Below are 26,245 nucleotides of genomic sequence, written 5' to 3' on the forward strand. Positions count from 1 at the left end.
ACGAAAAAACCCTTATACACTTTCAAAGGACCATGTGCATTTTCATTGTAGCACTTAATGTGGTTGTACTTTTACATTTATGTGTTTCTTTGATTAATATGTGCGTCCTTCCCACCCATCCCCCCCCAACTAGATTATAAACTCTCGAAAGCAGGAAGTCTGTCTTTGCTTACTGTTTTTTCATCATTGTATTCACAGTGCACTGTTGCCTGGCACATTAAGAGTGCTCAATAAAAATTCATTAAAAGAATCAGTGTGGTAATAGTAGCTATTTTTTTAATTAACTGTGAATACTTAGCAATTTATAAGTGAGTAAAAGCTGTAAATTGCTGATTGTATTTGCTGGGTGCTTAATACTGCAGAAGCCAACTGTCCTCTTGCTTCTGTCCTAGATCTTTGTATACAAGGCACTGTCTATAGCAGTGAGTGCATATCAAGGCTGCCTGTGGCCCCTTCATTTCAACAGCATTTGGAATAGTGGTGCCAGGCCAGGAGGGGGACACATTGCCCCTGAAGCTCCTAGAAGAAAAACAGGATAGGAAGGGTAGGGGTACACTGACTTTAGAGTTAGCAGTAAAAGGCTTTGGGGACTCTGATTTTCAGATGGCTCCCTTTCTCCTTCCAGCCAGATTTCATAGGCATGTTGAAGTAAATTAAACCCCAAATCCCTCTGATGTAGCTGAAGGAGTAATTCAACTTTTCATGGCCCAGCATCCTCGTCATGTCATCAAAACTGTAAATCAAGCCATCAGTTTTATTTCTGGAAGGAAACCAAAAAATTAACCAGAAAAATTTGCCTTTGGAAGAGGAAGGAGTGATGCTTTCACTCTTTATTTTTTATCCTTTTTGTTTGAATATTCAGACCATGAAAATGCATTTTATATAAAATACAAATATTTTATACACATAAAATATGTACACACACATATAGGAAATTTTTATGTCAGTAGGGGTTATCTGGTGATGTGGAATTACAGACCAGGTTTTTTTTCTCTTCTGTATACTTTTATGTATTAAAAAACAGTGGTTTTTTTTAAAGTTGTGTCTCTTCCCACTCAGTGCATCTCTGTCTCCACTCCTCACATCAGTTTTCCATTATTACAAATAGGTCTTGCTGCTTTTCCCTCAAGATTTCCTAAATTCCTCTACTCCCATCAAGGCTAGGTTACATACATTCAAGAATACCACTCATCTTCCTCTCCTCCTCTTCCCTTTCTCTGGCTCCTACCTCTGTGGAGCTGGTTATGCATTTCCATTCATGCTGTACAAGCACTTGGACATTATATAAATCAAGATACCTGTCTTCACAAAGCTTACTTTAATGCAGGTACACAAAAGATACCACAAAGTCTTTGTTGCATGCAGAAAGACAGAAGATAACTCGTATCTAGATGTATTGATTGAAAGCTTTACAGGCTTTTACTCCTTCCACTCATGGAGCATCAGGCAAGAAAAGTGTTTTGTAGAAAACAAGGGAAATGAGCATGTTTAAGAGAAGTGAAAGAGCAGAGTAAAAAAAGAGACAGAGGGACTTCCCTGGCGGTCCAGGGGTTAGGACTCCGCGCTTCCACTGCAGGGGGCAGGGGTTCTATCCCTGGTTGGGGAACTAGGATCCCGCATGCCACACAGCGCGGCCAAATATAGAGACAGAGTTACGTTACAGTAGAAGAAGATAGCAAAAAAATTAAATCAAGCATATTCTGGTACTGTTTTCTTTCATCTCTCCGATACTTTGCCCCTCCTAAAGTTCAATCCAGCCCTCCCATAGCCGGTATACCTACATAAGGATGATTATGATGACATTTACCGACTCTAACCCACCTATCTTCCTTTCTTTTCAGGAGCAATTGCAGAAGTCTTCATATTTCTAGAAGGAAGGACTGCAGAAGACATTTTTGCCCCAGGGAGACAGGGATAGAAGCCACAGAAATGATGAGTACCCTTGGGGCCAATGGGCAGTCACCTCTAGGGTCTGACTTCCAGAAGGTGGGTATGGTTGCTGGGGCAGGAATGGGTTATGGAGAAGGCTCTGTTATTTTAGCTGCCAGGAAATGGTGAGTTGGGTGAGCGAATATGTTATTTATGTATGTCTATATCTTTGTACCGGTAGAGGAGGAACAAGATGAGGATAGGCATAGAAGGTGTATATTTTAAACTTTCCACTCCTCATCTCAAATTATCTCCTAACTTCCATCTCTCATTTTGTGCCACGATACTCACGTTAAAGCTGTGGAATTCAGATCTTCTCATCCCTCCTGGGCCCTGGGCCCTGAGCCCAATGCTCCCAGCTAGTAGAACATCTCCTATCTTGGCTTTAGCCTTCCTACCTGGTCCATACAAGAATCAGGGTAAAAATTGGGTATGTCCTTAGAGGAGTGGGGTATAAATAGACAAAGGAGTCTCAGGGAAGGGGGGACAATCACAAAGGATGTGTTTGAAAAATTCTGGGATTTCAGACTTCAAGACAGCTGTCTTGCAGTTTCCATTCAGTCTTACTACCTCTTCTACACACAGTAGAACTTTTGGTACACAGAAACAGGCAAGCATTTCAAAATACCAAGGAAACACCTTACTCTCTGTTCATCTAAAAAGCCAGTAGGTGTTTCTTTTACGCCCTTTTGTGCTTTGGAACTGGGCTCGGGAACACAGTGAGGATGAGAACCTGACCTTTAAGTCCTTTAAACTCTGAGATTTATTTAAATCTGAGCTGCCCCAACTCCAAATTTACCCTTAAAACTGTTAACCTAGTTTTATTTCTGATTTGTAAATGCTGGCACTTTTAGAGTCCTGGAGGTCTGCTTTACTGCCCAAATAAATCTGTGGTTTGGGTAACTTTTGGGACTACTCATAACACTATAAATATAAAGAACTGCATAATATACAATCAAAGCCATCGATAGAATAAGAAGGAAGAAGTAAGGGGTAAAAAGTATCTCAGGACCTCTTTTTGCTGAGCTTATATCAGTTAATGACTACTCATTCCTCAGGCATGACACTGTGGATGAAGCAATGGAAAGCAGCCTGGTGCCAGGGCTGCCAACACTTTGTCACCACTACTTTCTCTCCCTTGCTCCAGTCCAAGATCTGTTTCTCATCAGCTACCACATTCCTCTGCTCAGGGACAATCAAGGGTGTTGGTCACAGCTTTTATTCCTAAATGTGACTCACCTACCTACCAGCCTGTGGTTTGCTGCTTACACCTCCCTTCTTCAGTAATGTCTGGAGTCCACCTTTGAGATGTGCTGATCTAGGGCATGGGCAGAGGGAAAGGAAATATTTTTTAGAATAATATTTTTCCCCTTGGACTTTTAAAATTTGATATCCTAGAGTTCACATACATTATGAATGATTAAATATTTAAAATCTACTTTTTTATTGAAATATAATTCATATAACATTAAATTTCACATAAGATTAATCATTTTAAAGTGTGTACAAGAAGATCGTGTTGAAGATTGTGCAACAATCACTGTTATCTAATTCCAGAATATTTCCATCACCCCACTTAAAAACCGCAATTAGCAGACATTCCCAATTACCCCAAAGCCACCAGCAATCATCAGTCTGCTTTATGTCTCTATGAATTTACCTATTCTGGACAATTCTGGGGTCATATAATATGTGGTCTTTCGTGTTTGGCTTCTTTCACTTAGCATTTTCAAGATTCATCCATGTTGTACCATGTATCAGTACTTCATTGTTTGTAGTTGAATAATATTCCACTGTATAGATATAAACACATTTTGTTTATCCATTGGTTGGTAAACATTTGGATTATTTCCACTTTTTTGCTATTATGCTGCTGTGAACATTTGTGTACAAGTATTTGTGTGGACATACTTTTCAATTCTCTTGGGTATGTACTGGGTCATGACAACTCTAACTTTTTTAAAAATATAATTTTGTATTAAAGTATAAGGTACATATTACAAAACAAAAGCACACACAAGTGTTAAGCTCAATACTTTTCACACAGTGAACAGTTTGTGTAACACTTCGGGTAACCAACACCCAAATCAAAAAATGGAATGTGACCAACAGCCCTGAAGCCCCTCTCCTGTTCTCTTGCAGTCACTACTTTCCTGAAATATAACTGCTATCTCAGGTGCTTTTTGTTTTTGTTTTATGGAGCTGAAATTCACATAACATAAAGTTAGCCACTTTAAAGTGAACAGTTCAGTGGCATTTAGTACATTCACAGTGTTGTGCCACCGAAACCTTTGTCTAGTTGTAAAACATTTTCACCACCACAAAATAAAACCCTGTGTCCCTTATGCAGTTAGTTCCCATTCCTACCTCCCCACAGACCCTGGCAATCACCAGTCTTCCTTCTGTCTCTGTGGATTTACATATTCTGGATATTTCATTATAAATGGAGTCATACAATCAGTGACCTTTTCTATCTGCTTTCACTTAGAAGAATGTTTCTGAGGTTCATCCGTGCTATAGCAAGTATAGGTATTCCATTACTTTTTATGGCTAAGTAATATTCCATTGTCTGTGTATACCACAATTTATTGATCCATTAATTCATTGATAGACATTTGGGTTGTTTCCACCTTTTGGATATTATGCCTAGTATGCTATGAACATTCATGCATAAGTATTTGTTTGAGTACTTGTTTTCAGTTCTTTTCAGTATATACCTAGAAGTGGAATTTCTGAGTCATATGGTTATTCTATGTTTAACATTTTGAGGAACCACCAAACTGTTTTCCACAGCACCAGAGTCATTTTACATCCCTTCCAGTAAAATGTATGATGGTTCCAGTTTCTCCATATTCATAATACTTAATTTCCTTTTTCATATATTATAACCATCCCAATATTTCATTGTGGTTTTGATTTACTAATGTGGTTCTGATGACTAATGATATTGAGCATCTCTTCATGTGCTTTTTGGCCATTTTGTATCTTTTTTGGAAAAATGTCTAGTGAAGTCCTTTTCCATTTTTTAATTGGGTTGTTTGCCTTTTTGTTGTAGAATTATAAGAATTCTTTTTTTTTTTTTTTTTTTTTTTTTTGCGGTAAGGGGGCCTCTCATCGTTGTGGCCTCTCCCGTTGCGGAGCACAGGCTCCAGACGCGCAGGCTCAGCAGCCATGGCTCATGGGCCAAGCCGCTCCACGGCACGTGCGATCTTCCCAGACCGGGGCACGAACCCGTGTCCCCTGCATCGGCAGGCGGACTCTCAACCACTGCACCACCAGGGAAGCCCCAAGAATTCTTTATATATTCTAGATACTAGATCTTTACCAGGTATTTTCAAATATTTTCTCCCATTCTGTAGGTTGTCTTTTCACTTGCTTTTGTTAGCTCCGTTTTTTTCTAGTTCCTCAAGGTGTAAAAGTTAGGTTGTTGATTTGAGATCTTCTTTTTAAAAATGTTTACAGCTATAGTTTCCCTCTGAGCACTGTTTTCACTGCACCCCATACATTTTGATATATTGTGTTTTTATTTTCACACATCTCAAAGTATTTTATAATTTCTCTCTTGAATCTTTCTTTGACCCATTGGTTCTTTAAGAGTGTATTGTTTAATTTCCACATTTTGTGAATTTTCCAGTTTTCCTCCTGTTATTGATTTTTAGCTTTATTCCATTGTGGCTGGAGACGATCCTTTGTGTGATTTTAATCTTTTTAAATGTACAAAGACTTGTTTTGTGGCCTAACATATGATCTATCCTGGAGAATGTTTTATGTGAGCTTAAGAAGATTGTGTATTCTGCTGTTTGGGGATAAAGTATTCTGTATGTCTGTTAGATCTAGTTAATTTAGTATTGTTCAAGTCGTCTATTTCCTTAGTGAACTTCTGTCTAGATGTTCTATTCATTATTGGAGTATTGGAATCTCCAACTGTTATCGTAGAACTGTCTATTTCCCCTTCAATTATTTGAAGTCAATATTTGATTTAAAATATTTGTCTAATAAGTCCAGTGTCTGGGCTTCCTTGGTGATGGTTTCTATAAAATTCTTTTTTCCTGTGAATGAACAATACTTTATTCTTTTTATACCTTGTGATTTTTTGTTTAAAACTGGACATTTTGAATATTATGATGTGTCAATCTGGGAGTCAGATCCCCCTCCCAAGTTTTGCTGTTGTTGATTATTGAAGTCTGTAGTCATCATTTGTTTACTGACTTTTCCAAACTATTTTTGCTAAGACTGTATGCTTGTGTTTGGTCCTTAAATCTCTGTTCCAGTATCTCAGCAGTCAGTGACCTGACAGAGATTTCCTTAAATGCCTGGAATGAAAAAATGAACAAAAACAAACAGACAAAAACCCCACTTCTCTTGGTCTTTGCAGACACTGACCTGGGGCACCACTTTAATGCTAAGCCAATCTGCCTAAAACTCTGCCTTGGCCTTCACCTCCTGGCTGCCTGGAACCCAAAGTTCAGCCAAAGGTGCAAGCCTAGGGTCCTCTCAGGTCTTTTCTGAACTCTCATCTGTCTCTGGGCATATACTTTACATGCTGGATTTCCCCATACACATGGTAGCCCTTCAGAGTTCTTATTTCCCCATGTATCTTCCTCCTCAGACTCCTCCTTTCCAGACTTTTAGATCCGTCTGATGCTTGTTCCATTCGCTGTTTCTTTCTGTATGCAGCCACTGGTAGTATATGTCTTTAAATGCTTTCAATGGATGCTTTGAAAGCTGCTTCAGCTTGAGGGGGGCAAAACAAGGTCAGCCTCAGCACAGATTCCTCAGGGAACCGCTAGACAGGGCAAGATTCACAGCTACAATCTTTTGAGAACAAGGTGCATATTATCTTCCCCTGGCACCCGCAAGCCACACCAGGAATATGGGCTGCTGTCCCAATGGCCACCTCCAAGCTGCGGAATGGGGGATGTTAGATGGGTAAGCAAAAATGCTACAATGCTTTGTTACTGAAATTTTGCAGCTGCTTTTTTCATTAAGCACACCACTGGTTGGACTCCACTGTAAGTTTTTTATTAGATTCCAGAGTTCTGAAAAAGTTGATTCTGTCAGTTTTTGCCAGCTTAATGATAGCTTTAGTGGAGGAACTGATTCTTGGAGATCTCTGCGGTGCCATTTCTGTGACATTACAATATGTTGCTTTTTGAGGAGCTGTCAAACAAACTGTTTTCCACAGCAGCTGTACCACTTTATATTCCTACCAGGAATGTGAGGGTTTCATTTTTTCCACATCTTTCCAACACTTGTTATTTTCTGTTTTTCTTTTTTAATTATAGCCATCCTAGTGGGTATGAAGTGGTATCTCCTTATGGTTTTGATTTGCATTTCTTTAATGACTAATGATGTCAAGCATCTCTTCATATGCTTATTGGCCATTTGTATATCTTCTTTGGAGAACTGTCCAAATCCTTTGCCCATTTTTAATTGGATTACTTGTCTAAGATCCATTTCTTACATATTATTTTCTAGTCTTTTTCTTACAACGTTATCCTGAAAATCATGCATTAAGAAAATGTGTGTATATTGGGCTTCCCTGGTGGCGCAGTGGTTGAGAGTCCGCCTGCCGATGCAGGGGACGTGGGTTCGTGCCCTGGTCCGGGAAGATCCCACGTGCCGCGGAGTGGCTGGGCCCGTGAGCCATGGCCGCTGAGCCTGCGTGTCCGGAGCCTGTGCTCCGCAATGGGAGAGGCCACAACAGTGAGAGGCCCGCGTACTGAAAAAAAAGAAAATGTGTGTATAAAACTACCTACGGTTTCAGAACTTTACACAACGTGATGTAATTCTTAAACACAAGAAGAAGCACTTCTGTCTGTATAAAGATACATATTGTATTAATTAGGATTCTTTTGGTTGTAACAGAAACTAAACTCACACAAGCTTAAGAAAAAAAATGAATAGGTGGTAATTTGTGGTTTGGTAATTGGGAAACCGAGTCAGAATTAGATCCAGGAGGTCAGAGATGTCATCAGCACTCTTTGTTCCCCATTTCCTCAGCTCTGCTTAACTTCTTATTTTCTCTCCACTCAGATGCAAGTTAGCACCTGCAGGCTCAAGCTTCCATGGTTCTTATAGGCCTCTGTCTAGAAAATGAGGTGTATCTTTCCTTATAGCACCAAAAAAATCTCAGGGAGTATGTTGATTAGTGTGACTTGGGCCACATTTCTCTCTCTGAACAATTACTGTGACCAGGTGGATGAAGTATCCAGACCAGGCCCTGGTCATAAGCTCACCCTGGGAAGACAGGGTCTACCCTAAAGAGGAATCTAGACTAAGTTGAATTAATGTGCAGTGGGGGAAGATGAAGTTCTCCAAAGGAAATGCTTTCTAAGTAGAAAATAAAATGTCCCCTATAGAGCTGCGAAGATTCAGTGCCGCCTTTGTTTGTAGCCTTCCCTCTTTGTGGCTTTTTATCAAAAGATGGTGCTCAGGTTCTTATCCCCACTAAGATACTAGTAATTGCTGCCCTTTTTTTGGTGGTGAGGGTATGGGGTAGTAAGAGATTAGAAATAAAGATCTTACAGTTCTGCCTGTTCCAAAAGCTCAGGAGAAGAAGAGAAAAAGCCCAATCGTTTTGGAGTTGGGAAGAGGCTAGAACATGGCTTCTGATTCTGTGACCTTGAGCTTCATAGAGGAACCGAAAGACTCCTCTATAAAAAGGTAAGCATTTGCATTTGTCTGAATTCATAAGATTAAACTGTTTTTAGTCTTATTACATAGTCTCGTGACATGGAAGGACTATTCTTGTATATTGTAAAAAAAAATTACCCCCCAGACCTTAGTAAGAAGATGAGGAAGTTGCTGGTAGTTTCCACCAAGGAGCACTGTCACCATCTATCAGATTTATAAGTAAGCTGACCACCAAGTTTCACTCTTATTCTTCTCTCAGTTTCCAGAATATGGATACATTTTTCATGCTGCAAATTATTTGGAGGTCATTTTCTAAAATATACTTTCAGATGAAATATACATTCCCAAGTGATACTTGAGAGCCCAAATCCATCTTTGCATGGAAAACCATCATTTAAAGCTGTTGTTGATATCTTCACAAGCATAGGTTGAAGGCACACATGGTGAAGGGGCAAAAAGTCCTTTCCAGCAGTCTTGATTCTGAATTAGTCCAGCTGATACCACTGAATCACAAAATGTAGCTCACTCAATAGCCCTAAGCAGCTAACCACAAGTAGCTAATACAGAGTGCTCTCAACAGGTTCATATGATGGCAAGTTGATGCTGGGAAACAAGGGAAATATCGGACAGACTCTTGCAAGAGCCATAAATAATGTGTGATTATACAGCAGCAATTATCTACAGGTGGGAGGATTAGTGTATTTTAAGAAAGCATTTCAGTCTGGTTTTGTTTTGTGTGTATGTTTCTATTTTTATTTTTTGTTCATAAACTATAGAAAGTAAAACTTACTAGTTGTAGGGGATATTCAAAACATGGAGTGAGAAAGCACAAGGGTTATGGGTAATAAAGGTTGAGAAACACAACAATAAAGAGGTAAGACTGATTTTTCATTAACATACAGAACTGAGTGAAACCTTTTAAGAGTCATCCATAGATACAAATTTTGATAATGCCTTAAAGTGACAAGCATATGGCCATGTACTTGAACAAATCTACAAAGGTATAAAATGAGTGGAATTTATAGTTATAATCAAAACTCACTGCAGTGCCAACCTGACACATGATAGCAGCCATATTTGTAAGGTGCTTTACAGTTTACACAACACTTCCCTCATTCTCTCTTTTGCCATATATTTAATGATAGGCATAATTGTGCTACATGCTAATTAGGCTTAATTAGTAAGTTCTTGTGAATGGCTGTAAAGTGGGACTGATTTGCTGCCAAAGCAAATTTTCAGTTCTTTTTACTGTATTAGTCTCCTAGTATTTATAATCAGGATCAGTTTAAAGCGTATTCCATTTTGCATCATACATGCTGATCCTCATGTATATTAAGAAACAAACTCCTGAGTCTACTCCTAGACAACTGAGCTCCCCTTGCTCCAGGGCTTTTGTTATAACAAAACTCTCAACCCCTACCAGTCCACTCGTAATCGCACATCTCTCCCACTGGTCCTCATCTACTCACACTTGAGGGAGACTTGTGTGCAAAATTTAACATTCATTCACCAACAAATTTTTATTGAGCACCATGTGCTAGAGATTGAGCAAGGCATTGGAAGCATATGCAGTGGTTGGCAGAACAGTCCTGGTCCCTGCCCTCATAGGGCTCACAGAGTAATGAGGTACACAAAGCCTAGAATGTGGCGGGGGAGGTGGGTGGGAAGTTGGCAGACCTATTTTACCCTCCCACTAAGCTACAAACTCAGCTTTTATCATGGGGTCTCCATTTGACTTTTTCCCTCATTTGGTTCAGCACTCAGGCAGGGAAAACACAGCTGTCATAGATTGTACCCCCTTTACCCCCAGCACAAGATGCTATAGGAGGGAGTGCCTGGGGCCAATAACCTGGTATTGAATAGGTGAGGGGAGGGAGCAGAATTAGTGAGGTAAAGATATTGGACAAGCAAGTTCCCAGAAAAAAGATAGCTTTTGCAAAGGCCCCGAGGCAGGAAAGAACTTGGCAGATTTAAGAAGCTCATTTACTGTAATTACAGAGGTTGAGGCAACAGGAGAAATGACTTAGAAGACTGGAAAGGTGGAGGGTCCTAGAGCCAAGTTGAAAACTTTATCTTGAGGGTACCGAGAAGCCATGGAAAAGTTTTAATGACATTTCCCTGCCTCTTGTATCTCAACCCATTATTTACGTGGATAGGCCTTCTTATCAATTAGTACAGAGATGCTGTACAGACAAGAGTAGTATCCTTTCAGACTGAAACACATGGGTAGCTTAGCAGAAACCATGCTTAGGAACATCAAGTAGAAAAAGTATGAGTTCAAGAGTCACAACGCATGAGGGTCTGTATGGTGTTGAACCATTTCTTAACCTCTCCAAGCCACTTTCCTTTTCTGTACAGTTGGTAATGTAATGTTTAAATCCTTCATCAGGTTTTGTAGGATCAGAAATAATAAGTATAACGCCTACGACTGGCATTCCATAGGTGGTAGCTGTCACTATTTTAGCAATGCTCTCTTGCTAACACAGATTTCAAACTCTCTTGGGGAATGGAATCACAAAATAATACATCGTCAAGTTGTGAAGAAACCTTAAAGATCTGTCTGTATATGCTGCTTGCATTCCTTCTGCAACAATGACAATTAGTTGGTTTGTTCTCCGGCATTACTTATAACATCCAGAGACAGGAAGCTCACTACTTTCTGAAGCAGTCACTGCATATTTGGCTCTATTAGAAGGTTCTTTTTGTGGACTGAATCCAAATATGCTTCCCTGTGGCTTCTATCCAGGGGTCTCGGTAGTACCCCTAATGCCTCTTCCATGTGACAGTCCTCCAGGTATTTAAGGCCATTATCTCCCACTACCACTCACCTAGAGTTGAAAAGCTTGTTTCTTCAGCCTAAGAACAACAATAAAAGGGTCAATTCATCAAGAAAATACAACAATCTAAAACATATGTACCTGACAATAAAAACATGAAGAGTGTTAGTGGAAGATTTTAATAATAGTAGTAGTAGTAGTAACTATCATTTACTGAGCACCGCCACTATACTTGATACTATAGATACACAGATAAGTAAGTCTCAATCAATCCTGTTAACTGAAGAAAGTTAGAAAAGTAAATAAGTGTAACACAACATTACAGATACCGTGACAGAGGTCTGTGCAGGAAAAAAGTGGGGTGGGGCACCAAGGGAATAGTTATCTTTATGAAAGAGGGGTCTGCCTCTTATAAGAGATAATATAAACTACACCCTCTCAACTGAGTAGGCAATACTTACACTCAACTGGACTTATCCATTTGTGGTATTTGTTAAAACATCATTTTAGAAGTTTTAGTCACACAAAGTATTCAAAACAGCCACTGTTAGTGACTGCAAACACATTCCTACAAAGATGTTAATTCTCCCTGTTAACATTCTTTTTTTTTTTGGTACGCGGGCCTCTCACTGTTGTGGCCTCTCCCGTTGCGGAGCACAGGCTCCGGACGCGCAGGCTCAGGGGCCCAGCCGCTCCGCGGCATGTGGGATCTTCCCGGACCGGGGCACGAACCCGTGTCCCCTGAATCGGCAGGCAGACTCTCGACCACTGCGCCACCAAGGAAGCCCCTTGTTAACATTCTTTACAAAGACTTTTGGGTTAGGGGCTTCCCTGGTGGCGCAGTGGTCGAGAGTCTGCCTGCCGATTCAGGGGACACGGGTTCGTGCCCTGGTCCACATGCCGCGGAGCGGCTGGGCCCGTGAGCCATGGCCGCTGAGCCTGCGCGTCCGGAGCCTGTTGCTCCGCCACGGGAGAGGCCACAACAGTGAGAAGCCCGCGTACCGCAAAAAAAAAAAAAGACTCTTGGGTTAGAGTCAGAATAATGGAAGCCAGGCAAGGAAGAAGAGTGGAATACTGTGATTTGTTGTACCTGTAAATGGATGGCAAATATTTGAAAACGAGGAGCCTCAACTAGTCTTTCATAAGCACTGAAATAGAAAAGATGAGGCATACTGTGTTTGTTGTGGCCATGCAATATTGGAAGGCCACAGAAGATGGAGAGGAGTAAAGCACTTCAGTCCTTGTTTCTTTATATGGGGCCCTGTGCTGGATGCCAGGGTAAAGATGACCCAACTAAGAGGCTGAGGCATGGGCACAAGGCGACTGAATGCAGATAGAGGTGGGGAACCTTAGAAAAGGATTATTTGATGTGGCCTGGAAATTCTGAGGATAGATCCTTGGACAGATGAAGTTAGCCTTCCTAAAGGAGGCAGCTTGTCCAAGAATAAATACAACAGTGAAGTCCTCCCAGCCTCCTAATGTGGACCTTCTTCGTGTGAGCCTTAGAGAGCAAAAGGCAGTGAAACTTGAACTGCCGTCTTGAAGAAGAAACACATGAGAGGCGGAAACACGAGAGTAAAATAACAGTGGAAACTAAAACTAGTACTTTTCAAGTTCGTTAAAGAAGAATCCCTTCCAGAAACAGTTATAACACTAAGGATCTTGAAATGTTCCCCAAAACAAACAAATAATGAGAAAGTGTAGAAAAGTTCATTTCACAATGTGCAAGCCTTCCACCTTCAGAAGTCATCAAGGAGGATAAAGCAAGTGTTGTTAGAAGCAAAAAGTACTCATGGAGACAAGTGAGGAAACAGGAGTGTTAAGCAGAAGTTCAGAGACACCAGTCCCATCCCCATTGCCCATCTGAGGGGATTGAAGTCCAGAGAGGATCTCCAACTCCTAAGACACAGATAGGACTCCTTTCACCTAGCAGGGCACAGCGCTGCAACCCAGTGATGGGGTTAGTGCACGCCTCATTCAGCCATTTCTGAACTGACTTGACAAAACACAGGAACTTATTCCCGGAAAACTCTTCATTTCACCATGATACTTCATCGAGGAATTTTCTCCTCTGCTGGGGCCCTGGCACAAAGTAATCAAGGCCTCTCTTCTGCCCCTCATTTGCTGAGCTACCTTTTCTTGTTGTCGTTTTTTTATTTTGGGGGGCGGGGGGGGGGCACACCTCACAGCATGAGGAACTTCCCTGACCAGGGATTGAACTGATGGCGCATGCATTGGAAGTGTGGAGTCTTAACCACTGGACCACCAGGGAAGTCCACTGAGCTACATTTTTTTAAAAAAAGTTCCCTTCAGGCATAATTATTAAAACATTATCCACATACCATAAGTTTCACCTTTTTAAAGTGTACAAAGCTATGATTTTTAGTATATTCACAAGGTTGTGCAAATATCACCACTAATGCCAGATCATTTTCATGTCTCCTGTAAGGAGACTTGGTCCTCATTAGTAGATACTCCCAATTGTCCCTCCCCTAAACCCCTAGCAACCACTAATCTACTTTCTGTCATTATGGATTTACCTTTTTTGGACATTTCATATAAATGGAATCATACAATATGTGGTGTTATGTGTCCGGCTTCTTTCACTTAATGAAATGTTTTTGTGATCCATTCATGTTGTAGCATGCATCAGTACTTCATTCCTTTTTATGGCCAAATAATACGTGATTATAGATAGACCACATTTTATTCATCCATTCATCAGTTGATGGGCTTTGGGTTTTTCCATCTTTTGGCTGTTGTGAATAACAATACTATGAATATTCATTTCAAGTTTTTGTGCGGACATATGCTGTGTGTGTGTGTGTGTGTGGACAGTTGCACCCAGGAGTGCAACTGCTTGGTCATATGGTAACTCTAAGTTTTAACTCTTCGAGGACTTGCCGGACTATTTTTCGAAGGGCTACACATTTTACATTCTCATCAGCATCGTATGAGGGATCCAATTTTGCCACGTCCTCACTAACACTCTTTTTTTATTATAGCCATTCTAGTAGGTGTATAATATTACCTCATTGTGTTACTGATTTTCATTTCCCTAATGACAAATGATGCTGAGCATCTTTTCATGTGTTTGTTGACCTTTGTATATCTTCTTTGGAAAAATCTCTATTCAAATTCTTTTCCCATTTTTTAATTGGGTTGTCTTTTTATTGTTGAGTTGTAAAAATCCTTTCTATATTCTGATTACTAGACCCTTATCAGATATATGTTTGCAAATATTTTCTTTCATTCTGTGGGTTTACGTTTCTTGAAGTGTCCTTTGAAGCATTGCTGAGCTACTTTTAACAAATATTAAAACATCTTAAACCAAATTAGGAATATGTAATTGGTGTCTGAATTATACTTTTAAATTTAATAAATAAGCATTATAATTTTATGAGCAAACCATAGCATGCAGACCCCGTTTGGGGGCTTCCAAACTGAGTCTTGGGTTCACTATGGGATCCATCATAATGATAGTTACTGCTTTTATAGCATTTAGGTGCCACGTGCTGTTTGGGCACTTTGCAAGTATTAACTTATCTAATTCTCACCACAGTCCTATGAGGGAGAAACTTATTACTTTACTCATTGTACAGATAAGAAAACGGAGGCAGAGGGAGGTTAAGTAATTTGCCTGAAGCCAAAGAATGAGTAAGTAACAGAGATGGGCTCCAGATTCCGTAGCTCTTAACTATCTGCCACGGAGAAGGCGGAATGAAACCATTTCAAAGAATGCCTAACTCCTCGCTTTGGGGAAATAATGGTGTTTTCATGGCGTCTACACTCTGAACAGTTTTCCTCTCTGTACCAAGCCAGGAACTAGTGCCACCCTTCCAGGCGTCTTCATTACTCCCTCCCCTCCCAGTCTAGCTTCAGGATCTTCTCTCCTGTCCACCGGTCCGATACTTCAGTGTTTGGAAGTAACAGCAAATTTGCCTGCGTTCCCCAGGTGGAGTGGTTCTAAATTTCTGGCAGCCAGTGGGAACAGAGGAGCAGCGGATTCAGCCCAAAGAGGCTCAAGGCTGAGCCATGGGAGGGGCCAGCGAAGGGGGCGGGAACTGAACCCCGGAGGACTTGACCACAGTGTGCAGTGTGCGGCGCCGGCTGCTCAGAGCGGAGCCATGAGCTGGACCTGCCCACGTTGCCAGCAACCCGTTTTCTTTGGTGAGGCCTGGGCGGAGGAAGGGGAGAAGACGGGGCGAGTGAGAGCCTTTGGGCTCCATGAGGACGCAAGGAGCTGGCCACGGTGTGGTCCCAGCCCCCTTTTCCACCTATGGGGCGCACAGCACTCGGGCGGGATGGAACTGGCCTCCCAGAGACACTCCCCATCGTCTCTAGGAATCACGGTGGGGGGGAACAGGGGGGAAAGGAGGGCGCCTTGTGCTTGGACTGGCTCTGCCCGGTTGCACCTTGTCCCCCACAGCAGAGAAGGTGAGCTCCCTGGGCAAGAACTGGCACCCATTCTGTCTGAAATGTGAGCACTGCCACAGCGTCCTGTCCCCAGGAGGGCATGCAGAGGTGAGGCCGGGCTGGGGTGCACAGCCTTGTGTCTGTCACTGTCGCCGAGTCACCAGCCCCCGGTTTCAGCCCCACTGGCCCACCAAAGGCAACCTCAGCAGCCAACTCCCAAGATCACCTACCCCAATAGGCACCACACCAGCCAGCATGTGGGGAGCCTGAATTGTGCTGGTGGATCCCATGCCTTTCGTCAGGTGGGGGAGGGAAGCAGCACTGCTTCCTGAGCTGCTCTTTCCCTGTCTCCCTGACCACAATGGCAGTTCTGGCATGCCAGCCCACCCATCACTGCTCCCAGCCCCCGCAGCCCAGGCCAGTAGACAGACACACCTGGCAGCCTGTCCTGGGGAAAAGCCTGTGGGGCACAGGAGAGCCCCCTTGGGCCCTAAGCAGTCCTCTTCCCTCTGCTTGTGCCTAGCACAACGGAAGGCCGTATTGCCACAAGCCATGCTATGGGGCTCTCTTTGGACCCAGGGGTAAGTACCAGCCTGGAAGGGGCCAGGGGACAGCAGAACCCTCCGTGTGGCTGGGAGCTGGAGGCTCAAGCCTGACCTCCCCTCTTCTCTCTGCAGGGGTGAACATTGGTGGTGTGGGCTCCTACCTCTACAATTGCCCCACCCCCACCCCTGCCAGCGCTACTCCTCTTAGCCCCAGCAGCTTCAGCCCCCCCAGGCCCAGGACTGGCCTCCCCCAGGGCAAGAAAAGTAAGTGAGATCGAGCCCCAGCTACTCCTCCTCCTGACCCTTCCCCAGGATGGAACAGGGGATGGGGACCAGGTGGCAGTATCCCACCTAGTCCTTTGCTTCACATTCCTACAACTTTGTTCATGGCAAAGACTTCTCTTCTCTGTGGCCCCTTTTTTGATGTTTCCTCCTGTCAGCTGCTGAGTAAGAGGTAAATCGGGCAGGTGGCATTATCACCCCCATTTTACAGGTGAGAAAACTGAGGTCTGTAGAGGGCAAATGACCTTGTGCAGTCACACAGCTAGTCAGAGGCAAAGCTGGCCTGGAACTCAGGCCCCTCCCAGGCCAGGGCCATGGAAGGAATGACCTAGAGTAAGGGGTCATTGAGATGGGCCAGCCCCTCACATTCTTCCACTTCTCCCCTCCCCCTGTTCCTTCTTCCATCCCCTGGAGAGGGCAGTGACATTGTGCTCCCCAACACCTGACACCCCTGCCCTGGCCAGCTCCTATATCAGCTCAGGTTTCCTGAGGATTGAGTTGCTGACGGGGTTGGGCTGGTGGGCACCTGAGCCCCTGGGAGGATGAGAAGGAAGCAGGTGGTCCCTCCTGCAGGTAGGGATGGGGCAGGAAGTGGAGTCAGAGGGGACTCAGCTCTGCCTGAGGAAGGCAGGCTCATGTCCATGAGGGTGGGAGGCTCTGGGATGAGCATGGCTTTTGGAAGAGGACAGTGCCATATGCAGGGCAGGGCTGATGGGTCCTGTTTAGGCCTGGCCTCCACCTCAGCCCTAGCGGGGGCCTCTTCCCCTTAAAGGCCCTCCCCACACGAAGACGTTCACTGGGGAGACCTCGCTGTGCCCTGGCTGTAAGGAACCCGTCTATTTCGGTAAGTGACAACAGAAAGCTAGGAGAGAGGGGTGCAGGATGGGCATCAAAGGGCAGGGAGGTGGTACAAGGCAAGTGGGTCTCCCTGCCCTGCCCCTTGAACTACCATCTCTCCCCCACCAGCTGAGAAGGTGATGTCTTTGGGCAGAAATTGGCACCGACCCTGTCTGAGGTGCCAGCGGTGCCGGAAGACCCTGACTGCTGGGAGTCACGCTGAGGTGAGCAGGGCAGGGGTGGGTGATTATGCTGGGAGGAGGGAGGCTGGAGATGGGAAAAGAGCCAAGCTGAGATGTCTCTCTTTCTCTCTGTGTCCCAGCATGACGGCGTCCCCTACTGCCACATCCCCTGCTATGGCTACCTGTTTGGCCCCAAAGGTGGGCAGCCCCACCCCAAACAATGGGCCTAAAGTATGGCATGTGGGTCTGTGGGGATGTGTGGACAACTTCCCCTGTGGTCAAACACACCCCAGACCCCTCCCAATTCCCTCCAGCCTTCAGCCCAGCACCCTCCCCAGCCCCAAGGCCCTTGGTGATGCGGCTCTCTCCCTCAGGTGTGAACATTGGTGATGTGGGCTGCTACATCTATGACCCCGTGGAGATCAAATGAGATGCTCATAGCAGAGGTCACCCTAACTCAGGCCTCCCATCATCCTCTCCATGGTCCAATGGAAGCTACAGAATTCTCTAGTCCCACGAGGGTGGGAGAAGGTGTGATTCTGGCAGCCTGGGCCTAGGCTCCATGGTAGACCAGTCTACACTTTCTCTGCCAACTCCTCCCTTTCCCATTCCTATCTGGTCAGGCAACATAGGCCACCCCATTTGAAGGTTAGTGTCTTGGTCTTCCCAATCCCTTGACCCAGCAAATTCTGTAACTTCAAGGTACTCATAAAACTTGTGTTTATTTTGGCTTCTCCAATAAAATGTTGGCTCCCATGCCTTCAACTCTTCTTTGGGCATGAGGCCTAGACAGTGGGTTGGAGGGTGGGGAGTGTAGGGGTGTGGGGATGCATTACCCTGCAAAGTGACTGGGAGGTAGCAAAGCCAGCCATGGGAACAAAGAGCTCTGTTCTCCTGGTCCCCTGGCTCTGGCACTGGGCAGCTCCCAGCACCACGCAGTGGACAGCATGCCCACCAGCCCTGTTGGTACCAGAAGTCGTCATAGGACAGTTCTTTCTTTAGCACCATCTCTAGAGGAAGCACCTTATTCAGCATCTCATTTGAGCATGAGAGCAGATAGATCCTGCGGCGAGGTCTGCTAAGAGGCTTCATTATCCATTTGAGAGATGACCAGACAGACCCAGAGAGGGAAAGCCACATGCCCAAGGTCACCCAGAAATCAGTGACAAAGCTGGGACCAGAACCCAGGGCCAGACTCAGTGGCTTCCCATCCAGGGCTCATCCCACAGCTCCTCATTGTTGCCCTAACCCAAGGGGCACCTTTATTTACAGAATCCCCCCAGCCATGAGAGGGGTGCCAGAATTCTCAGCAGCCCACTGCATTCTGGGAAGTTGCTCTGTTGCTGGAGGCCAAATAGTCAAGGCTGGATGAGCACAGAGAGGGGGCAACTCCAGCCCTGGACAGGGGGCTCACTGCCCCCAGCCCTGGTCAGAGGGCCTGCCCTTCTGTTCTCCCAGCCCCTGCTGCAGAACTTCCATGGAGGGCCTGCCCCTGATTCCACTCAGTCCTGGACCTGCTTCATGGGCATCTCTTCCTCCTGAGGGTTGGATGGGGCACTGAGGAGGAAGGAGTCATGAGCAATGGTGGGGTTTATCCTCCCAGCCTACCACCCCAGCCTGCCCCATAGGGCTGGCCTAGGGCTCCCCCCAGCTCTTGATATACAAACACATGTACTCCCACAAGTGACTCCCACACATGCTTGACACATCCCTGACATGTAGGCATACCTGAGTGTGTGTACACATCCTCTTCTTCCTGGACACACACACAGGTATGGACTCATTTACACCTCTATACACGCAGTTTACATACCTCAGGTCACACACCCATGCACACGTGCATACATGCACCAGACACACATGTGCAGACATGTCTTCCTCTCTGAATCTTACCTAAGGTGTCAGGTACCTCAGCACCCATACCCACATGCATGTGCTCACACAGATACAGTCCTGTGCACACACCTCTTCCTCTCCACGTCTTGGATGGTCTCTGGTAGTTGTGCCTGCTTTGTCTCTGGTAGCAGGAGGGCAGTGCAGGCAGCCAGCAGGGCGATCCCCCCATAAGCGAGCTTGGGCAGTGACAGCCATACTCCGTCCAGCAAGGCTGCCAGTGGGGCCAAAGAGCCCCCCAGTCGGCCCACCAGTGCAGTCAGCCCCATCCCTGTCTGTCTGCTCAGAGAGAGAGGATGGAGGAGGGGGTTGGTGCTCACACCTACTTGCGGTCATGCCTCATGGGGCTCCCTTTCTGGGCTGGCAGGGCCTGGTGCCCCCTTCTCCCCAGACAGCTAAGAAAGCTGAGTCTTCTTTCAGGTGGTCTTCCCACCCACCCCTAGGCCAGGGGCCCCCAAGCCAGCACCCACCAGAGGATGGGCCCCCATTCTGATAGTACCAATCAGGTATTGCTGAAGGAAAAAAAAAGTCATCAGAAAGAGGATGGGGAAAGGGTAGCGTGAAAGGAAAGGGTCAGCAGCTGGAACAGACCCTGCCATGTTACAGGAGACACATGGCTTTCTAAACATGCCCAGCTGCCTACCCATCTCCTCCCCACCTGTCAATAGCTACCTGAAAGGGCCAGGGCCTTATGTCCAGAGACAACCCCCAAGGGCAGTTCTGCTTAGGCTGTGTTGAGTAGGATGGGATGGACAGATGGGGCCTTTTTTTTTTTTTTTTTTTTTTTGCGGTATGCGGGCCTCTCACTGTTGTGGCCTCTCCTCTTGCGGAGCACAGGCTCCAGACGCGCAGGCTCAGCGGCCATGGCTCACAGGCCCAGCCGCTCCGCGGCATGTGGGATCTTCCCGGACCGGGGCACGAACCCGTGTCCCCTGCATCGGCAGGCGGACTCTCAACCACTGTGCCACCAGGGAAGCCCCAGATGGGGCCTTTTGCGACTGTTTTCTTTTAAAGGAGGCCCAGAAAAGTTGTCTGACCTTGCTCAAGGTCACTTAGTAAAGAAGATTAAATGCCCCACCTCCTCCCAGACTTAGGCAAACACAAACAGCTCTGATTAGCTCTGTAAGGAATGGGCGACAGGGACTGGGGTGCAGTGTGTGTATGTAGGCGTGTTGATAAGAGTTGTGACTAACAAGCCCTCCCTCCAGGTGGCTTGCCTGGGACCCCTCACCTGAGCACGGTAGGGTACAACTCCGACGTGAAAAGGTAGGCAGTGGTGAAGGCAGCTTCAGAAAAACCTTTCCCCATCACCGCCAGGGCGGTGCTCCAGGACTTCACCTCTGGAGGAAAAGGGGTTCAGGCAGTGACGAGGCCTTGCAGAACAGAGGTTCTCCCAGGATAGGAGGTGGAGCCTCCGGAGAGGGCCAGACTTAGCTGGCCTTGAGTCGGGGCTTCCGGGAAAGAGCCGGGTGGCGGTGGGGGGCGGGGTTTTCTCGGCCAGAAGGCGGGGCCTACGGGAATGGGCGGGTCTTGGGGCGGGGCTCACCGGAGGACACCAACAGCCTGAAGCCCAAGGCGAGGGCGGCGCCGAGCAGCGTTCCTGCCAGCGTGAGGCGGCGTCCGGCGTGGCGCACCGACAGGTAGACCAGCAGCTTGGAGGGCAGCTCCACGGCCCCGAAGAGCAGCTGCGTCTGGTACACGTTCAGCCCTAGTCCCGACACATCCAGGCTCACGCCGTAATAGGAAAAGTTCACTCCAAACCTGAGGAGGGTCGCGATGCCACTCAGGGGTCCTCCTTCGCGCCCCCTTGTCCTCTCTTCTCAGGAGCCTTGGCCTTTTAGAGGGACCGTCTCCCCCACCTTCGGAGCCCGCTGCCCACGGTCTTCCGTGTCCCCATAATCCCTTCTGAGTGTGCAGCACATGCCAGTAGCCCAAGCACCTTTACCTAATCTTCACAGCAACCCTGTGAGATAGGAACTAATAGCGTCCGGTTGTACAGAAGAGGCACTGAGGCTCAGAGTGTTAAGTGACCTGTCAAAGGGCTCACAGTAAGGAGGTGGCAGAGCCTGAATTTAACCCCACGTGTCTCTGATGCCTGCTCCATCCTGACCTCCCAGAGCCCCCGTCCCCCCTAGAGGCGGATCCTCCTGCCATCCGCAGTTACAGTTTCACTTGTCCCTTGTCCTCTCACACTCAGCACCAGTGGAGTGTGCCCCTCCCCCACCCCACCAGGCCCAGGTCAGCCCCCGCCTCACCACACCACCATGCAGCACAATGAGATGTGTCGCAGCCTTGGAGTCCGGAACAGGTCTAGGTATGAGGGTGTTCGGACCACCCGCTCCGCAGCAGCCACTTTGCTCAGAGCCTGGTGGGGAGGGAGGAGAGTTTGTGACCTCGGAGTTGGCTATGTGGCCTGAACAAGGCACCTTGTTCTCCCTGGGTTTCCATCCTTCTCTTCTGCAGTAGTGGGGGAGGGGATGCACGTGGGAGCTGAGTAGGGTGGGTCCTGAGTCAAGGGTGTGGCCCACCAGGGCCAGTAGGACATCCTGAAGAGTTTGGAACACTCCATTGGGGGCCAGGAGCTTTTCTTGCACACAGAGTGGATCCCAGGAAGGGGACCCTTGACACAGGGCACACACACACACACACACACACACACACACACACGTACTTGCATGCACTCACACATACATTCACTCTCACCTCCTGGCTCAGGCCGTCCTCACCCAGAGGCCGCCCATTGAGCCTGGCACAGCGGAGCAGGTACCTGTGGGCCTCTTCCACACGGCCCTGGGTCAGAAGCCAGCGTGCAGACTCAGGCACCCACCTGGGGGGCAGGAGGAGGCCCTTCAGTCAGAGCACCCTAAGCCACATCTCCCTCCTGGGCACACCACAGGCTGTCAGTTTCCAGGCTCTTCCCCACACAGTCCCCTCAGCCTGGAATGTGTTCTCTTCCCAAGCCCTCCTCACCTGATGAACTATTATTCATCCCTTAAGGCCCAATTTCAAAGCCACCTCTTCCCACTCTTCCTTGCCCAGGCCTAGGTCCTCCACAGCCTGGGAGTCCCTCCTCTACTCAACTGAATTGGTCTTGCTCCCAAAACCTCAGGCCCCAGGACCAGCTACCCACGTCACCCACAGGTGACAAGAGGGCATAGGATGGAAGAGAGACAGACATACAGACATACCCACAGGGATCATCCAAAACCAGTTCACTTTGGGGAGGCAATGAAATGCCCACCTCACTCAGCCCCCCACCTCCTGCTTGGACTCCCTACCCCTGTGCTGGCTTGGCCGCCACCCCCACCCCTCCAGGGCGCCAGCCTGTCTGTGCTTGGCTCTGTCTCTTCTGTCACTCATGTGTTCATCTCTATCTGTGCCTCTGAGTCTGCCTTTCGGTCCTGGTTTCTCACTGTCTCTCAGTGGTTCTGTCTCTGTCATTCCATTTCTATCTCTCTATATTTTGTTCCCTGTTTCTCTGCTTCACATGCCTGGTGCCATCTTCTTTGTATTGATCTCTGTCTCTCTTTCTCTCTGTTGGTCACTGACAGTTTCTCTTCATCTCTCAGTCTGTCTTCGAATCTCAGCCTCTGATTAATTCTGTCTCTGGCCTCCTGTATCTCCCACTCCCCAGCTACCCCCAGGTCTCACCAGATGCTGAGGATGCCTGGGGCACAAGGCAGGGTGACAGCCAGCAGAAGCCATCGCCAGTCCCGTATCAGGTAGCCGACCAGTGCCAACAGCATCACACCCCCTGTCCAGAAGGTGCTGCTCAGGACACCTGCCACAGTACGGTGTCCCACGTCCAGCCACTCCAGCTCTGGACCCAGGGCGCAGTTGGAGACAGGAAGACAGTTAGCAAGGGCCAGAGGGGCTCAGTCTCACCCTTGACAACTGCCTCCCTGCAGTCTTCTAGGCCCTACCCGTCCTTTGCCTGCCTCACCCAGTGGCATCACGATGATGGTGAAGCCAGCCAGAGCCGTGCCAGTGAGGGTGCGAGTGATGGCAAACATGGTATAGCTGACTGAGGCTGCAGATGCCAGGCCCAGCACCAGGGAACTCACATAGGCCACGAGCAGCAGACGGCGCCGCCCAAACCTGCACAGGGGTCACGCAGGGTCAGCGCCCTGTAGAAGGGAAGTCCCAAGACAGAGGTATACTAGGCCCATACCCCAGCTAGTGGAAAGGGTTCCCCACCCCACACCCTTGTTGGCCCCCCTACCTCACCCCACCTGTCAGACAGGTATCCGAAGGCCACGGCCCCCACCAGCACACCGGCGAAGAAGAAGGTGGAAGTGGCTCTGTTCAGGCCTTTCTGCTCACACACCAGGTCCCACTGCAGGGACAGGCAGGGAGGGGCCTCCTATGGGCACAGGGCCCTCTCCAGCTGGTACCAATCCCTCTTCTCCTAGACCCCAGGTTCTTCTGAGGTCAACTGTGCCATCCTGGTACCTCCATGTCAGATAGCCCCCAACTATTCACCCCAGCTTGGGAGGGGTGGTGGAAAACTTTGCCCCTCCCCAATTCTGCAGCCTCAGTGTCTTCCCATAGAAGGCCTTGACCCTGACAACAGTTCTGCTCCTTCCCAGAGAGACTCTGCCCCCACCTGCACTCCTCTAGATGGATTATGCAAATCCTAGACCTGGGGCCCGGAAAAAAGGAAGAGGGAGGAGTCCTCTATTGTTTCTCCACCTCTTAGTACAGAGACACCCTTCTCAAATCTCTGCCCCAGCTCCCTAGAGCCATCTTAGCCCTCACCTGCCCTAATCACCTCCCAGTTAATGATAGCAGCTCTCACACAGGGGCTTTACTACAAGCCAGGAACGAAGCTCAGTACTTTGAATTTATAGATCCCATCTACAGATTGGTAAACTGAGACTCTAAACGGTAAAGTAATGTGTCTAATGCCCACATGGTAATCACCCAAGGCAATGGCAGGCCCATCCACTCGCATGTCCCCCAACCTCCCAGCTCGGGTACCTCAGTTGCAATGGTGGAGGAGAATTCCGAGTGGTCGTACTCCCAGCCCTGAGGGCAGGGCACTGTGGAGGGCTCATCCTCCAGCTGCTCCCCAGGGCTCTGCCCCCCTCCCCACAGCGTGGTGTTGGGGAGGGCCTGGAGATGGGTGAAGAGGAGGCAGGAGCTGAGCCTGCCATCAGGCTCCCGGGGCAGGTGGGCCTCCAGCCACTCGTCCTGGTGACTGAAGTTGGCAGGGACTCCAGGCAGGGCACAGCGGTGGGCTGGCACAGCAGCCAGGAAGATGGGCAGGAGGAAGTGCATGGGCAGCAGCACACGGGGCAGGGCCAGCAGTGCCACGTTCCGCAGCTGGAAGGGCCCAAAGCCTCCCACCTTGTGTAGCAGCTCCTCGAATCCCATGCTGCCCACCTACCAACCTTCTCCAGCACGGACTCCCTCTGTAGTGCCCAGCACAGCTCAAACTGCCCACCACTTGGACCCTTGGACTCTGGAGGCGGGAGTAGACTGACTGATGAGCAGAGAGCCTGCAGCCAGAATCCAGCCCTCAGGGGCTGGCCCAGGATTGGGCCCTCCCAGGCCACCCAGGTCTCCAGGGATCCCTGCCTGTCTGGCCCAGTGCCTGGGGGGAGGGGCTGCCATCCATTCAGAGGTCACTGACTCCGTGGCTCTGGGACTTACATATTGGTGCTCAAGGACCAAGTGGGGCAACCTTGTGCTGCCATGATGGGGTAGCTGGGTATGTAGGAGGTGAGGCCCTAGCCCCTTGGTCAGCAGAGCTTCCAAGGGTCCCTAAAAGGGGAGGTCCCCTGGAGCATAGTGCCAGCTCTCCCTGGTTGCCCTTTGTCCTGTGAAGCCTTAGTTCAGCTTGGTCTTTTTGCAGCCACAGCCTGACCAGCAGCTCAGGATGCAAGACTGACAGCCAGGTCCTAACCAGGTGAAGGGTTCTTCCTGCTGAGCCAGAAGGCCTCCTTGTACTCCTACCTGGAGCTTATGCCCTGGCCTGAGACACACCTGGAACCACACTGGACAGCCTGGCTGATCTGGGGGTCTGAGACCTATCACCCTCCCACTTCTTCACTCAGGGGCTCTTCTCATATACACAGTCCCTTCTGCCTGCCCTCTGTCCCTATTTCAGGAGCTTCCTAGATTACCCCGTGGTGTCTGGGGGGTGGGTGGTGGTGGTAGGGAAGGAAAGGGTTTGCCAAGGTCCTGGCATAGTTGCCTGCAATGAATGCCTAAGACTCAGAATTTGTCTGACTCCCCACTCAGTTCTCATTCATGTCCCCCTGCCGCGAAAGCACAGAGAAAGCCAGCAATGTCAGATTTATTCTGATCTGATTCTCCAAACACCAGGTTGGCAAATAAGCTTCTAAAGAGCCTAAGCGACAAAAACATTTGAAAACCTCTTATTTAATCTACCCCCCACTTTGAAGAGTTAAGATAAACTGTTTGGGAGGCTGGGAACACGGCTTGCTGGGTTCACACAGTGACTCAGCAGCAGAGCTGGAGAGAGGACCAGGACCCCTGACTCTTGCCCAGGCCTTTGACCCAAGCTGCTGAGCTGGAGATGTTCCAGTTTGCCCTAAGCTGGGCTCACTGAGAAAGCTCTGGGAAAAGAGCTAAATTGTTGACATGGTGTGTGTTAATGGTGATGCTAATAGGCTTGGGAGTGAGGGCAGTGATTTGGTGGTGGTGACAGAAGGTGATAATAGTAAAAGATATTGAGCCTCTTGTGCAACCTCAGCATTCTGTAAGGTACAATGATGCCTTG

At 47.7% G+C, this 26,245-nt stretch overlaps 3 protein-coding genes across 7 annotated transcripts in view; 2 read left to right on the top strand and 1 right to left on the bottom strand.

Annotated features, from left to right (window-relative positions):
* ZNF318 (zinc finger protein 318) overlaps positions 1–1,950 on the top strand; it is a 31,243-nt gene extending 29,293 nt beyond the window's left edge. Inside the window, exon 8 of the mRNA XM_073810692.1 lies at positions 1,842–1,950. Coding sequence (XP_073666793.1) covers positions 1,842–1,871 — 30 coding nt within the window. The 3' untranslated portion in view covers positions 1,872–1,950. The remainder of the gene's footprint in view (positions 1–1,841) is intronic.
* On the top strand, positions 1,864–18,360 carry CRIP3 (cysteine rich protein 3). Of its 4 annotated transcripts, none has more exons than XM_033864208.2 (10): positions 1,864–1,986; positions 8,483–8,595; positions 15,298–15,512; positions 15,772–15,866; positions 16,282–16,339; positions 16,436–16,567; positions 17,358–17,429; positions 17,552–17,646; positions 17,745–17,802; positions 17,979–18,360. In XM_033864208.2, the coding sequence occupies exons 2-10, from the start codon at positions 8,534–8,536 to the stop codon at positions 18,032–18,034; spliced, it is 843 nt and encodes a 280-aa protein (XP_033720099.1). In that variant the 5' UTR covers positions 1,864–1,986; positions 8,483–8,533; the 3' UTR covers positions 18,035–18,360. The 4 variants fall into 4 exon arrangements, with proteins under 4 accessions (XP_033720099.1, XP_033720098.1, XP_033720100.1 ...); XM_033864207.2 differs by having other exon boundaries at positions 1,872–1,986; positions 8,478–8,595; XM_073810693.1 differs by lacking the exon at positions 1,864–1,986 and adding an exon at positions 9,146–9,249 and having other exon boundaries at positions 5,245–8,595.
* On the bottom strand, positions 18,356–24,873 carry SLC22A7 (solute carrier family 22 member 7). Of its 2 annotated transcripts, none has more exons than XM_033864205.2 (10): positions 24,478–24,873; positions 23,730–23,833; positions 23,441–23,595; positions 23,149–23,317; positions 22,201–22,324; positions 21,753–21,862; positions 21,044–21,258; positions 20,729–20,837; positions 19,570–19,776; positions 18,356–19,161 (listed from the first exon to the last, which is right to left on the bottom strand). In XM_033864205.2, the coding sequence occupies exons 1-10, from the start codon at positions 24,871–24,873 to the stop codon at positions 19,107–19,109; spliced, it is 1,644 nt and encodes a 547-aa protein (XP_033720096.1). In that variant the 3' UTR covers positions 18,356–19,106. The 2 variants fall into 2 exon arrangements, with proteins under 2 accessions (XP_033720096.1, XP_033720095.1); XM_033864204.2 differs by having other exon boundaries at positions 23,730–23,857.
* Positions 24,874–26,245: the final 1,372 nt, after the last annotated feature.

This window comes from Tursiops truncatus, chromosome 10, assembly GCF_011762595.2.
Source record: "Tursiops truncatus isolate mTurTru1 chromosome 10, mTurTru1.mat.Y, whole genome shotgun sequence".
NCBI classification, from domain to species: Eukaryota; Metazoa; Chordata; class Mammalia; order Artiodactyla; family Delphinidae; genus Tursiops; species Tursiops truncatus.

Excerpts from the sequence above, each read along its gene's own strand:
- CRIP3 (XM_033864208.2), top strand. The coding sequence starts at position 8,534 with ATGGCTTCTGATTCTGTGACCTTGAGCTTCATAGAGGAACCGAAAGAC. Across the intron at positions 15,513-15,771 it reads CCAGCAACCCGTTTTCTTTG|CAGAGAAGGTGAGCTCCCTG; the intron begins GTGAGGCCTGGG and ends TGTCCCCCACAG. Across the intron at positions 17,430-17,551 it reads TAAGGAACCCGTCTATTTCG|CTGAGAAGGTGATGTCTTTG; the intron begins GTAAGTGACAAC and ends CTCCCCCACCAG.
- SLC22A7 (XM_033864204.2), bottom strand. The coding sequence starts at position 24,873 with ATGGGATTCGAGGAGCTGCTACACAAGGTGGGAGGCTTTGGGCCCTTC. Across the intron at positions 21,863-22,200 it reads AGGACGGCCTGAGCCAGGAG|GCTCTGAGCAAAGTGGCTGC; the intron begins GTGAGAGTGAAT and ends CCTCCCCACCAG. Across the intron at positions 20,838-21,043 it reads CAGGCTGTTGGTGTCCTCCG|AGGTGAAGTCCTGGAGCACC; the intron begins GTGAGCCCCGCC and ends CTTTTCCTCCAG.